This window comes from Onychomys torridus, chromosome 9 (assembly GCF_903995425.1).
Source record: "Onychomys torridus chromosome 9, mOncTor1.1, whole genome shotgun sequence".
Classification (NCBI taxonomy): Eukaryota; Metazoa; Chordata; class Mammalia; order Rodentia; family Cricetidae; genus Onychomys; species Onychomys torridus.
Window position 1 is genome coordinate 91,078,526 of NC_050451.1, and position 14,002 is coordinate 91,092,527.

Genomic DNA, 14,002 nt, shown 5'->3' on the forward strand with positions numbered 1-14,002 from the left:
TAAATGGCAACATTAAAGAAGACAAGATTTCAGGCAGCTGTTAATGATATATACCAATAATTTAAAAATAATTCTTGGGACTAGGCTTGCCATGTAAGCAAGAAGTCCTGGGTTCAAATTCTCAACACCACATTAAAAGGAAGGTCTGAGCAAAGACATCTGTAACCCAGAAGAGTAAGGCAGAGATAAGGGGAAAGCCAGAGCTCTCCGGCAAGACAGTCAAGCTAAAAAGGCAAGTTCTAGATTCATGGAAGAGACCCTGTCACAGTTACAGTGGAGAGTTAGGGAGGAACACACCCCAAAATTCTGTTAGGGTCTCCACAAATGATTATATGGATACATGTTCCTGCCCACACACACATGCTACAGACACACATTACACATGTCTCTCTCTCTCTCTCTCTCTCTCTCTCTCTCTCCCTCTCTCTCTCTCTCTCTCACACACACACACACACACACACACAATCTCACTCTGTCCCTGTCTCTGTCTCAATCTCTTTTGACTCAGAAACTGTACTTCTTCCCATTTATCCTAAGGAAAATTCTAAAAATTCTAAAGAAATTTCAGCTCAAAAATGCCTAACAGAATTGTATCTCATTAATCGAAGTAAAAATAAAAAATAACCCATACGAAATTATAATTAATTTAAATACTATGGTATCCCCTCAATGGAAGAGCATTCAGACATTAAATTGCAACTTACAAAGCATTTTTATGCAAGAAATTGTTCCGTGCTATTTAAATTAATAATTACAAATGAAAACAGAATGTTGCAAATGTATATATAACATATAAGCAATTTTCTTAAATACATGTGTGTGTCTGTGGCATGTGTGTGTGGGCAGGAACATGTATCCATGTAATCATTTGTGGAGGTCCTAGCAGAATGTTGCAAATCTATATATATAACATATAAGCAACTTTCTTAAATACTTTTTAAATGTATAGGCATATGCATAAATTCCATCTCAACTGAGAGAAATATGGAAACATCTGAAATAGACCATTATCCTTATTAGCATAATGTGAAGACTGCAGAGGTAAGAAAATCACTTATCAAAATTATAAAAAATGTTTGTAACAACAAGCAAACGAATGAAAAAAATTCAGTATATGAACAGAAATATATAAAACTTGATCAGAAGATGACAATGAAACAAGTAAAATTTGTAACTGAATCAAATAGGACTTAAATAACTATAATTACTTTATATACAGTAAAGAGTTTAAAAAAAAGAGAGATACCAATATATGTTGCAGGGAAAAAAAATCATCTAAAATAACTAAGCAAAATTATATATAAAATTTTAAAAGAAGTACCAAAATTCTGTTTATATCTTTGCATGAAGATCTTTTTTTTTTTAAACTGACACTTCCTAAATGCTTCATTTTAGTTTTTAAAAAGACTTTTATGTGGCATTGGAATTTGAACTAATACTGTATTTCTGTATCAAAATCCATCAAGCAATGTTTTTAGAATGCTAACATTAGCAATACCAATGTGGTCACTTTGGAATTATAGGCTGTAATAAAATAGTTTTATATTCTAATTTGTGACTGAACTAAACAAACTTTTATGTATCAAAATGGAATCTGTTTTATTCTAGAGAAGCAGTTGGGGATGCTTCATCAGAATCAATGTTTTACAATTAGACTCAAAATGTTGTAAAAAAAAAAAAAAAAAAAAAGCAATTATGTCACAGCCAAAGCTATGAAAGTATCACTTAAAAGAAAATGGACTACTACCACCATAATTCAACAATCGTTGATAGCTTAGCACACGCTAGGCCTTTTCACACATATCAACAACACACACTAACATGGGTAGGCATAGCTCTTACTTCATTAAAGGTGAGGAAACTGAGTTCAGAAGGTTACATCGCCAAGGTCTTATCTGTGCAACAGTATAGCTAGGCTATCAATATAAATTATTATCCAACAGAGGTGCCACTGAGAGTGATAGCACTGTCGAACAGCTTGTGACATATAAACAGTAGCTAAATTGCACCAATAAACCTTAAGAGCTAAATTGATTAAGTAGGCTCTAGTGAAGCTAAGTGCTAAGATGTTGATCAACTTTGAAACAACAAAGATGGACTTAAAATATGATCAGAAAGACAGTGAATAACATAATCAAACCCTCCAAGTACAAACATGGGCATAAGTCCATCACCAATGAACAAGTAAGAGTGGGAACTGGAATATTAAAATTTTATCATCACCATTCTTGAATAGGAAAAGACAAACAAGCAATTTTCTCCAGCGCTACAACATTGACCACTAACCCAGCAATGACTTGCACAGAGAACAATGATGGAACAAATTCTGAACCTTGCTGATATAAAATGCTGGCTTACCAGTTTGGTATCACCAGAATCTCCTGGAAATCTTGTTAAAGAGCATTTTGCCAGGCCCTACTATCCAAGTTTCAGATTCAGCAGGACAGGGGTAGGCCCTGAGAACTGGCCTTTCTGCTAAGTGCCAATTGTAATGATTGTCCCTTGGAGACACACTGCAATAAGTGAAAGCTCTACTTTCGATAAAAATCTATGAAATTATTGGGTTTTGTAGGTCAATTCATACGATCCAATCTAACATGTCAAAGAATTAAAAATGCTTAGTAAAGAGATAATAACCTTCAACAAAAATACTAATAAAAGAAATAAACTATCATGTTAGAGGCATACAAATAATGTGCAAATTTCCAAAACAGTTACAAAATGTAAATAAGGACAAATATTTTAATTTAATTTAATTCAAAATATTTTAAAGGCAATAACTATATGCATAAAGACAAAGTGACAAATATTCATTGAATCAGTCAACACTGTTTATAAGTTTCTATAAACAATCATCTGTACATTTCAAAAAGATTAATAGATTTTTTTCAAGTACACCATTTTACTATTTACTATATTTCATAAAGAATAACTAAGAAAAATTGACAATGATGGCAATAGGTTACCATAAGTTGATTAAAAACATATAAAAATGGTAATAGGTTTATTTCTGTACCAAATATCCTATACATTCTAAGAAGTATTTAAGATAAGCAATGTCAATAAATTCTTCTGATTAATACAACAATAAGGCACAGACTTTCAACAATTTGTTGTAAGTTTACAAAGAAAATATTCTGGGGGAAGAACAATTTTAGTAACATAATCTTTACTTCTGCCTACTGGATATATATTAAAATGCCATTTATATACAACTAGTATTAAATATGTCAGGTCAAGAAATTATCCTAAACAATAAGGGAATGATATAAGCAATACACTTGTCTTTGCAAATAAAAATGACTTTCAACTCATTTGGGTGTATGTGTGTATATAATCTTTTTGTTAAAAAAAAAAAAAAGACACAGAAAGGCACAATCAATTCCCGGACTGCAGGAAAGCATAATGATATTGTGTCAAAGGACAATGGTCATGAATGTCTAAGAAAACAGAAATGAAAAGCTTAGTTCAACTACGTTTTGACCCACGGTCAAATATAGGTGAGACAAAAGTCTGAGTAAAGCATTGATCGTTAAAATTTATAATTGTCATTACTAATGGTATTTATATTTTGCAGTGGCACAATTCTTTTTGTTTTTTAACAGTCTAACCAGAGACAGGCTTGGAATTTGTATCAATTCTCCTATCTTTAACACTGGAATACTGAGATTATAGGTAACACTGAGCCATCATGCTGAGTTATATGACACACATTCTACTGTGGGGTGATGAGCACTCTACTGCATTAAATGTATTATTACTAGCACAATTACAAATGTCCTAAGTATACTGATGTAACTTTCACTTGCTATGGGAATGTTACAAACTTTAATGACTTCTCAGAAAATGAGGGTATTCTGTAAATGTAAATGGTCTCAGCTAGGGTCTGAGAGTTTCCCTATCCCTTTTCTCTGGAGCTGTATCTTACCTCTTCCATCTTCTAGTCGGTGTCTTCTAATGACACGTTGCCGTTTTTCTTCTTGCCGTAACTGAAGATGTTCTTCAATATTAACTCCAGGAACAGGGACAGCTGGATAATTGGCCAAAATAATAAAAGAGCAATTATATAACATGTATATAATAGTTATGTCTAACCAAAATTCAATAGAGTAAAAGCTAGTTAAAAAATAACTTAAAACTCAATTTCTTGTTGTAAGAATTCTTATCACAAAAAGAAAAAAAAAGTATCCCACATGGTCATGCCAGTTACCAACAGCAACACTGCATATATTAGCCATTACCTTAATTTTTGACATGTATATGACAGAAAATACTTAAACTATTATGATTATTGAGTTGAGGGCAAGATAGTAAACATAATAAAGTAAATTACCTAAAAGGAGGTCTAAAGGTATCATTTCTTTCACTGCGTCAAGAATCCCTCTTTGTCTTGCCTCCTGACCATCCAACTCTCTTGCACAAGCCTTGCAACATCCACACACAGCACAGCCAGATTCTCCTGAACCACAACCACAGATCCTATGTAGAAGTAAACAAACAAAAAACAGGCTTAACTTAAATTATCCTAATTTTTTAACAGTAATTTCTATAACCTTTCCATTGATTTTAAAGAAAAGCAGGAATTTTTAGAAAAATAATTAAAGAATGTGTCGATTCTAATGAGTATAACTAAATTTCTACATAAAATACAAGCAGATTCTACTTTTGTCCAATTACCTATTAATGCACATTCTTCTATAAGTTTTCTCAGTAAGTGGCAACAGTTTTAGCACTAAGAGTCGGGATGGGCTGGGGGCTAGGAAACATGAAAACCCTGTTTCAAGGGAAGTAAGGAGAGGTGTTGGCAACCTCCAGTGATCAGTCGGCTTATCAGCATCACAGTATGTCTGTACCTCCTCATTTCTGATATACTTATTATCATGTCTATTTTCCTTTTCACTGTATCTAACTACCAATTCCTCTGCAGCTTCTTTGTCACTTTCATACAACTTGAAAACCATACATGTGTTTATTACAAAATAAAGACAAAATTACTTCCTGAAGTTGGTTAGAATGTCAGTGCAGGACTAATTTCTCAGTAACACTCAACGTAGATACAGAAACCGTAGCTTTAACTATCCACTAGCTGGTCTTTTAAAACTTTTAATAGCTCTGTCACATTCATGGGTAACATAGATTTGTAAAGGTACAAGAGCAAGATTCATGTGCCAGTACAAATGACATGGCTAAGTATCCTGTGAAACTGGGAGATTTGAAAAGCAAGCATCACTGACAAGTTGGGAGATTGTGTACTTTACAATAATGAGTGGGATATAACAATCCCTACTGAATCTTTCATTGAAATTATTATTATTATATTATTATTATTATTTTGGTTTTTCGAGACGGGGTTTCTTTGTGTAGCTTTGTGCCTTTCCTGGATCTTGCTCGGTAGACTAGGCTGGCCTCAAACTCACAAGGATCCGCCTGCCTCTGCCTCCCAAGTGCTGGGATTAAAGGCGTGTGCCAACACCGCCTGCTTTTTTTTTTTTTTTTTAAAGATTTATTTATTTATTATGTACACAGAAGAGGGCGCCAGATCTCATTACAGATGGTTGTGAGCCACCATGTGGGTGCTGGGAATTGAACTCAGGACCTCTAGAAGAGCAGTCAGTGCTCTTAACCCCTGAGCCATCTCTCCAGCCCTGAAATTACTTTTAAAGTATCATTTATAATGCTGGTTCTTCTTGAATTGCTCTGAAAGACTGAAGAATAGGGATTTCTTATTAACTCATTCTGAATTACATTGATTTTTAACACAAGGACATTAAAATGAATAAACAAAACACTCTACAGACCAATAATCTTCACAAAAATTAAGGCAAAAACATCCAACTAAATATTGGCAAACCAAACTAAACACCACACTACAAGGATGATATACCACGACAAAGTGAAATAATGATGTGGGATATCCTTCTGTATGCTGAGAACCTGTGTTGCTTTTATTGCAAAAATAAGATAGATGACAAAATGTTTTCTTTAATTTTGTCAAATACAAATAAACTAAATACTATAATTCTTGCTTGACAACTTCTTTGTTATATGTAATTTTGCTATGTTAAAGTCAAAACCTTCCTTTTTTGATTGGGCAGAAAAAGGGAAATGTTGTGGAATGTCCTTCTGTACACTGCAAATATGTGTTGCTTTTATTGGTTGATGAATAAAGCTGCCTTGGGCCTACGACAAGGCAGAATATAGCTAAGAAGGAAAGCCAAACTAAATATGGAGAAGAAGGGCAGAGTTGAGGAGATGCCATCCAGCTGCCCATGGAGCAAGATGCCAGCAGACTGGAAATGCTACAGCCACGTGGCAAAATACAGATTAACAGAAATGGATTAATGTAAGTTGTAAGAGCTAGTTAGTAATAAACCCAAGCCATCAGACAAATATAACTAATATAAGCCTCTGAATGATTATTTTATAAGTGGTTGTGGGACCCGACAGGATACAGAAAAGCCTGCAGCTACAGGATTTATTCCTAGAATGCAATATTGGAAAATTAATGTAATATACCACACTAACAGTATCAAACAGGGAGATGCATAATTTTCTTAATCTGTACAAATAAATATTTAACAAAATTCAACATAATTTCATTATTTAAGGAATTCAAGAAACTAAGAACAGAAGAAAACTACTTCAACACTCTCAAAGCTACATATGAAAATGTATGATGAATATTACACTTAATCAAAGATGGTAGACTAGAACCAAAACAGGGATTCCCATTTGATTAATTCTATTCAATATAATATAGCAGAGCTCTATAATATAGCCTGAGAAACAAATGGTGTTGGAAGACTGGATATCCATATATGACACAATAATGTACAAAAACTAATAATGTACTAAAAATAACGTGCAAAAAAGTAGTGTACAAAAAACAATAGTGACTAAGAAACATTGGAATTTGGAAACTGCTAAATTAAACCAATCTATATATTTTAAAAATGCTTCACTTCAACATGTAAGTCAGACAACGTGTTACATTGTGGAAGGGTTTGTTTCCATAGGAAACGAAAGGCTGTGGATTCCTTCCAGATTAATAGAGATCAAATTTTTCCAGGGGAGACATCATAAGTATCTTGGCTACAGACATGGGGAGGAGGACAAAAAGATTATATAGGACAGGTAAGGTGTAAGCTGACCCTTGACATGGGATCAGCTCTGAGAAGAGATGAGACATGATAAATCTTGTTAGCTAGAATCTTCAAGACTTATTATTATATGCTATCCTTTTATATGGATAGATAAAGATTTATATTACAGTTTGTTTATACAGTCCTAGTGGACTTACAACATTGAAACATGCCTTTTAACTGCTCAAACATAAAACAAAAAATCATCTTTAACTGACATTCCATACTTTTTTAATGCAGATACATATGTTACCTTTGAAAGTCTGTGTATTTTTGGAGCAAGGGAACCAGACACCAATGAAAATGGCTGGCCCAGGTGATCTAGCCTCTCAGAGTGCCTCTTTTGCAGTTTCCTCAGAGTTCTGCATCCAGAACAGCTTCAAGGCTGCTGGCTGAGATGGTCCAAACCTCACAGACTCCTCCAGCCAGGACTTCAGATAAGCCTTACACTTTCCCATTGTAGAGACTGGATAACAAATATGACTAACTCTCCCAGGACTTGATCATTATCCCAATTTTCCCAGGGTCTCCTACCCCTGACATGAACCAGTCTAGATAACATGGTACCTACATTCCCAAGAGTTGGGGTAGATGATTTTTGGTCATTTGATGGGTTATAGATGTTTAGAGGGTTAGTTACAAGTTGTTTTTGGTCAAGGTCAGGAAAAAAGCTAACCAAAGGAGTCAGATTCAAGGATCTTTCTGAAGGAGAAAGGGGGGATATAGTATAAAAATGATGAGATAAAAGGGTAGATTGTTGAGTCTACTTTTGAACAACAACTAGACTCAAATATTGGTATTCACTGGTATGAATTTTTGTATATTGATATAAAATTAAGGTTATTTTTGTTAGAACATACTGAACATATGTTTCTACTTTTTAAGGTATTGTACCTATGAAGCTCATTTAACAATGTAATGTAAATTTCTAGTTTTGAAAGTTATTATTACAAACTATTTAGGATAATAAAGAAACGCAGGTTAGTAGTTAGTCACCTATCACAATCAAACCTGTCATTTGGTATGTTTTCAAGGTCAAATAGAGATATATTTTAGATAGACAGGTGGTCTTCAAACACTTCAGAGATCTATACAATATGGAATTTAAGATGTTTTAATATCAGGCTTTATATGACAATGAGACACAGCTGCTCCTGGTAGCATCAAGCTACTTCAGAATAGATGATGGACATCAAAAAACCTCCATATGGAGTTTGCTATCTTGATGACAAAAGTTAGCCACTGGGCAAGAAACTGCCCTTGTCTTGACTGCTGACGGTATGCTATCCAAATTGGACAAGGAGGACACAAAAGAAAGTGACTGCCAAACTTTGCCAAGACAATTCTGGACAGTGCTTTAAAATTCCTGCTTCACAGAAAAGTCTGTCAGATTCTAGGCCTGTAGATCATGATGGATTCCGCAACATCACAGAGGAACCAGGGGTGGCTGTCCAGGCAGCCAGTTGTCTGTCATTTCTTAGTTTTGGAAGCTGCTGGCTCTGCACTTCCTGTTTACTCAAGTAGTATTTGTCCTTCTTGGTCTCTGATGGAGTTGAAGACTAGATAGTTACAGTTTTACAGTTTTCCTTGTTACTAAATTCATAAAAGAAACTTACATAAAAGATGTAAAGTTTATAAGGTTGAGAAACATAAAAGTTTAAGTTGTTTAAGAAAATGTTTTTGGGTCTAAAAATAGTTTTAAGATGGCAATACAAGTTGTGATAGAAAATATTTTAGGTATAAAATTTTAAATTCATCAAGGTAAGATAGATAGTATTTTCTCTGAATATGCCAAATAAAAATGGACTGAACATTGTGAATGTCATTCTTACCTGATAATTGTTCTCATTATACATAGTTTAAAACCATTCCTTTTTTATTTAAGCAAAAAGAGGGAAACGTTGTGGAATAATCTTTTTGCAAACTGTGAAGAAGTGTCACTCTGGTGGGTTTAATAAAGAGCTGAATGACCAATAGTTAGGCAGAATTTCCAAGCACAAAGGATGCTAGGAAAAAGATGAGAGTCACTAGCCAGATACAGAGGAAGCAGAAAAGCAACATTTGCCATACAAAATAAAGGTAATAAAGCCACGAGGCTAAAAGTAAACTAATAGAAATGGGTTAATTTAAGTTATAAGAGCTAGTTAGAAACAAGCCTAAGCTATCAGCCAAGCTTTCATAATTAATAATAAGTTTCCATGTGGTTATTTGGGAGCTGGCAGGTGGGACAGAAAAATCTGCCTATATACTATCTTTGAATTGACAATCATATAAAACCCTATCAAAGGGTTTCTATTGCTGTGATAAAATACCATGACCAAAAGCAACTTGGAGAGAAAAGAGTTTATTTCACCTTATAGTTTCATATCACAGTTCATCATAGAGGGAAGTCAGGGCAGATATCTGGAGGTAGGAACTGATGCAGAGCCCATGGAGGAGTGCTGCTTACTGACTTGCTGCTCTTCATTGACTTGCTCAGGCTGCTTTGTTATACACCCTAGGACCACGTGAACAGGTGTGGCACCACCCACAACAGACAGGATCCTTCCATATCAATCATTAATCAACACAATACCCCACAGACTAGTCTAACAGACCAATCTTGTGAAAGCATTTAAGAAGCCCTCTTCCCAGAAATGTAAAGGACAAAAGATTAACCAGGACAAACCCTTAAAACAAGAGAGTGTATAAGAAGACAGACAGACAGACAGACAGACAGACAAACAGACAGGCATGATGCAATTTTAGAGAGAGAATATATATTTCTACTCAAGCAGCCTATATATTTGGTAATTCTACTTAGAAAATATCAATTACATTTGGCATTTAAAAAGCTTAGAAAAAAAAAATAAGGCTCAAGACTTGAAAAAAAAATATGACCTAATTTTAAATAATTGCTTCAATGAATCAAACGGAGAGGAAGGCAAACTTTTTTTTTTTTTTTTTCTGAGACAGGGTTTCTCTGTGTAGCTTTGCGCCTTTACTAGAACTCAATTGGTAGCCCAGGCTGGCCTCAAACTCACAGAGATCCGCCTGCCTCTGCTTCCCGAGTGCTGGGATTAAAGGCATACACCACCACCGCCCGGCGAGGAAGGCAAACTTAAAGACAACATAAATGTAGCAGTGGTGTTGTTTGTTTTCACTCTTTTGGGGGTCCTGCTACCCAGATCCCAAATAAATCATACACGGAAGATTATTCTTAATTATCAATGCTCGGCCTTAGCTTAGCTTATTTCTAGCCAGCTTTTCTTAACTTTAAATTATCCCATCTATCTTTTGTGCTTTTCCTTTTCTATTTCTTTGTTTCTTACATGGCTTGCTATGTAGCTGGGGGGCTGGCCCCTGCAGTCCTCTTCCTTCTCTGGCTATTTCGTTTTCCTCCCAGATTTCTCCTTTTATTTATCCTCTCTGCCTGTCTGCCCCAGCTATTTTTCTCTCCTGCCTCACTATTGAATGTTCAGTTCTTTATTAGACCATCAGTTGTTTTAGACAGGCACAGTAACACAGCTTCACAGAATTAAACAAATGCAATATAAACAAAAGTAACACACCTTAAAATAATACTCTATAACATAGCGGAAAATAATTAAGTATTTTTAAGTTTAGGGCTGAATGTGTAGTTCAGTGGTAGAGCACTTCCCTGGCGTTATGGTGAAGCCCTGGGTTTGAACCTAAGACACCATCACTATACACACATATACATAAAAGGTAGGTATGTATACTCTGAGATAATGTTGAAAAACAAAAAACAAAGGGGAGGGTGTGCTTATTCTCTTCAGTAGGAAATCTTGTCTTACCCTCCAGGAACTCTGTCGGGACGCCCACTGCTAACACAGCTGGCTCCATAGCCTGTGCAATCTCCACACACTGTGCATACCATGCACTGCTCCAGCTTCCACTTATGCATGCCTGGAGGGCACATCATGGACTTCTCATCTTTTTCATCTAGTTCTTCTTCCAGGTCTTCATCCATTGCTGTTGCCATATTTTCAACTCCAAATCCTGTTTGACAGATCAATTTATGTGGATTATTTCCATGTCTGAAAACAGGTATTTCCCAATTTAAGAACAAACACGAACCCTGCTGTAATCTAAGTCATAATGTATTTACTCACTTTATCTATTATTCCTTATCAAACTTATTCATTTACCTCTTATCTACAGCATATAACCTAGAGCACAGCCACTCAAAGTACCTACATATAATCAAGAAATTAGCTCAGGGTAGCTAAGCCGTTAAAAGGCTAGGCTCACATAGTTGAGCAAGTGTGCTTGTGGTATGGTAGAGCATCCTTTGGGTATATGCCCAAGAGTGGAATATCTGGGTCTTGAGATGATTGATTCCAAACATTCTGAGAAACTGTCATACTGATTTCCAAACTGGCTGTACAAGTTTGCACTCCCACCAGCAATGGAGGAGTGTTCCCTTGCTCCACATCCTTGCCAGCATGAGCTGTTTTTGACTTTAGCCATTCTGACAGGTATAAGATGGAATCTTAAAAGTCATTTTGATTTATATACCCCTGATGGCTAAGGATAAGTGCTTATCCTTTTAAGTGCTTCTCAGCCATTTGAGATTCCACTTTTGGTAGTATACATGATTAAACAAGGAGGGCAATATTTGTTGATGGGCTACTGCCAAAAAGTAGTTAAAACAGAAGATGACAACAATTTGAAAAATCTGCTTTCCATGAATAATTTAGTCATCAAAAATGTTAAATCAAAGAAGTGCTATTATTAATTTATGTAGAATCTTACAACTATTAAACAGGAAGGAACATCACTTGTTCAAAAACTAAAAATATGATTTTATTTTTGCAGTGATAGACTTTTATTATCAGAGAAAAGTGCAGGGGCTTTTAAATTTATATGAAATCAAAGAGTCCTTCACTTGAAAGTGTTTTTAATTGTTATGTATGTGAGTTTTGCCCATATGTATAAGTATGTACCAGGGTGTCAGACTCCTGGAACTGGTGTTACAGAAGGTATGAGCCACCACATGAGTGCTGAGACAGAACCTGAGTCCTCTGAAAGAGCAGCAGGTGCTCTTCACTGTTGAGCCATCTCTTAGGCCTGAGTCATTCATTTTTGAAAGAGTAAGATTCTTTACTATATCCCAAAAAGCTAATGAAAAGACAACATAGTTCTTGATACCTAAAAATGAAACTCCTACCTTTCCCTCCTTGATTCATAGCACCAGTGTCTCGTCCACATTGTCCTTTATTATTTACACCAAAAGTCCAAACCTCTCCATTCTTCATTAAAACACAAGTGTGAGCTTTGCCCATTGCTACCTGAGTTACAAAATGGCCTTTCAAGTCAGACACCAAACCTACAAAAAAGATACAAAATTAACAAAAACAATGAAAATATTTCTGTAACTAGAAGAACAATTTTAATGCAGAAGTTATTTTCTTGAGAAAAATAATTCACCAAAATGGGAAACAAGAGACCGAACTACGGATAGATAACCATCAAATTAAAACAAAACAAAACATTAAATGTAGTTGGGACAAATATTTCCTGCAATATTATTTCCAGCTAACGTCTCCTGCCTGCTTGCTCCACGTGCCAATACCTTTGAACAGTACTCAGAAGGGCCAGCCCCTCTCAGATTTCTACTACAGGGACAAATAAGTCATGAACCTTTACCTGCTTAGACTGCCTCAGCAAAAAAATTAGTAAAACACTTATAATAGTACAGTCAAACAGTGTTTTTATAAAACCTGTAAGATTTTACAAAACAGTACCAGTACTTACTGGAAAATCACATTTCTTTCTTTACTTGCTTCCTGTGAATGCACTCAAGTGCACATGTGTCTGTGATGGGCATGGCTAGGACAGAAGATAACTTGCAGGAGATGGCCCTCTCCTTTCATCACCTGAGTCCTGAGGATTGACTCAGGCTGTCAAGCTGAGTAACAATTGTCTTCTCACGGTGAATCATCTCACCACCCATCAAAACAATGTTTCTGAGTCCCTAATACTTTCCTCAACTTCCCTTAGGTTACTTTTGGCATGCTTTTCACATCCATTTGCTACCCTTACTACTTATTGTTGGCAAGAATTTTAAAAGTACAAAAGCATGCTTAACCTTATTAAGAAGTAGTAATAGTAACAACTAAAGAGTTAGTTTTCTAAGATATATTAAAAACATTTCCAAATCATAGCAATTATTTAAGTTGTAAAAATTCCTAATTTCAGTATGTAGCATACTTAAAAAATATGTGTAATAAGGATTTCATGGAACAAAGTTTGATACTAATACCAGATGATTATATGCTGAGCTCTTGTATGTTCTAGGTTCTGTGCAGATCATTTCTTAAACGTTCTTACAGAATTACAAAAATCAACTATGAAACAGATACTATCCTTAGCCTCTTTTTTAAGGGAAGGGGAACAAAAAGAAAATTCTGAATGTTAAGTAAATGCTATCCAACTAGAAAAAGCTAATAATAAATCTGATTGTCTAAAGTGAACAATATCCACTTAAGTCTGTCACAAATAAATCTCTCTCCAACTGAAAAAAAAAAAAGGGCAGGTAGACCTTTTCTGGTCCACCTAAACCCTTACATGTACATCTTCAATTTCTACTAGCATTTTAGTGTATAATAGTTATGCTGAGTACTACTAATGTGCTATCCCAAAAGTCTGATTCACTCTAACAATTTCAGCCCACTGAGAATCTGAATGTTACCACATTAAGTCGGCACTTCTTTTACTTGGGAGCATTCCAGTGAATAATTAACTGCTATAAAACTATCTAGCTACTTCCATTCCTCAGATCCACCTCTTAAATTTTAGTTTTATCAGTCAGACACTTGATAAACTGATAAATAATTCTTGACCTTTGTGCTAGA

At 35.2% G+C, this 14,002-nt stretch overlaps 1 protein-coding gene across 13 annotated transcripts in view; it reads right to left on the minus strand.

Moving 5' to 3' along the window:
* Mycbp2 (MYC binding protein 2) overlaps positions 1-14,002 on the minus strand; it is a 243,679-nt gene that overhangs the window by 161,413 nt on the left and 68,264 nt on the right. For all 13 annotated transcript variants that reach the window (XM_036198612.1, XM_036198607.1, XM_036198616.1 and 10 more), the window contains exons 14-17: positions 12,316-12,474; positions 10,940-11,144; positions 4,334-4,479; positions 3,929-4,030 (exon numbers count right to left, since the gene is read on the minus strand). In XM_036198612.1, the coding sequence (XP_036054505.1) occupies positions 3,929-4,030; positions 4,334-4,479; positions 10,940-11,144; positions 12,316-12,474 (612 nt within the window). The remainder of the gene's footprint in view (positions 1-3,928; positions 4,031-4,333; positions 4,480-10,939; positions 11,145-12,315; positions 12,475-14,002) is intronic.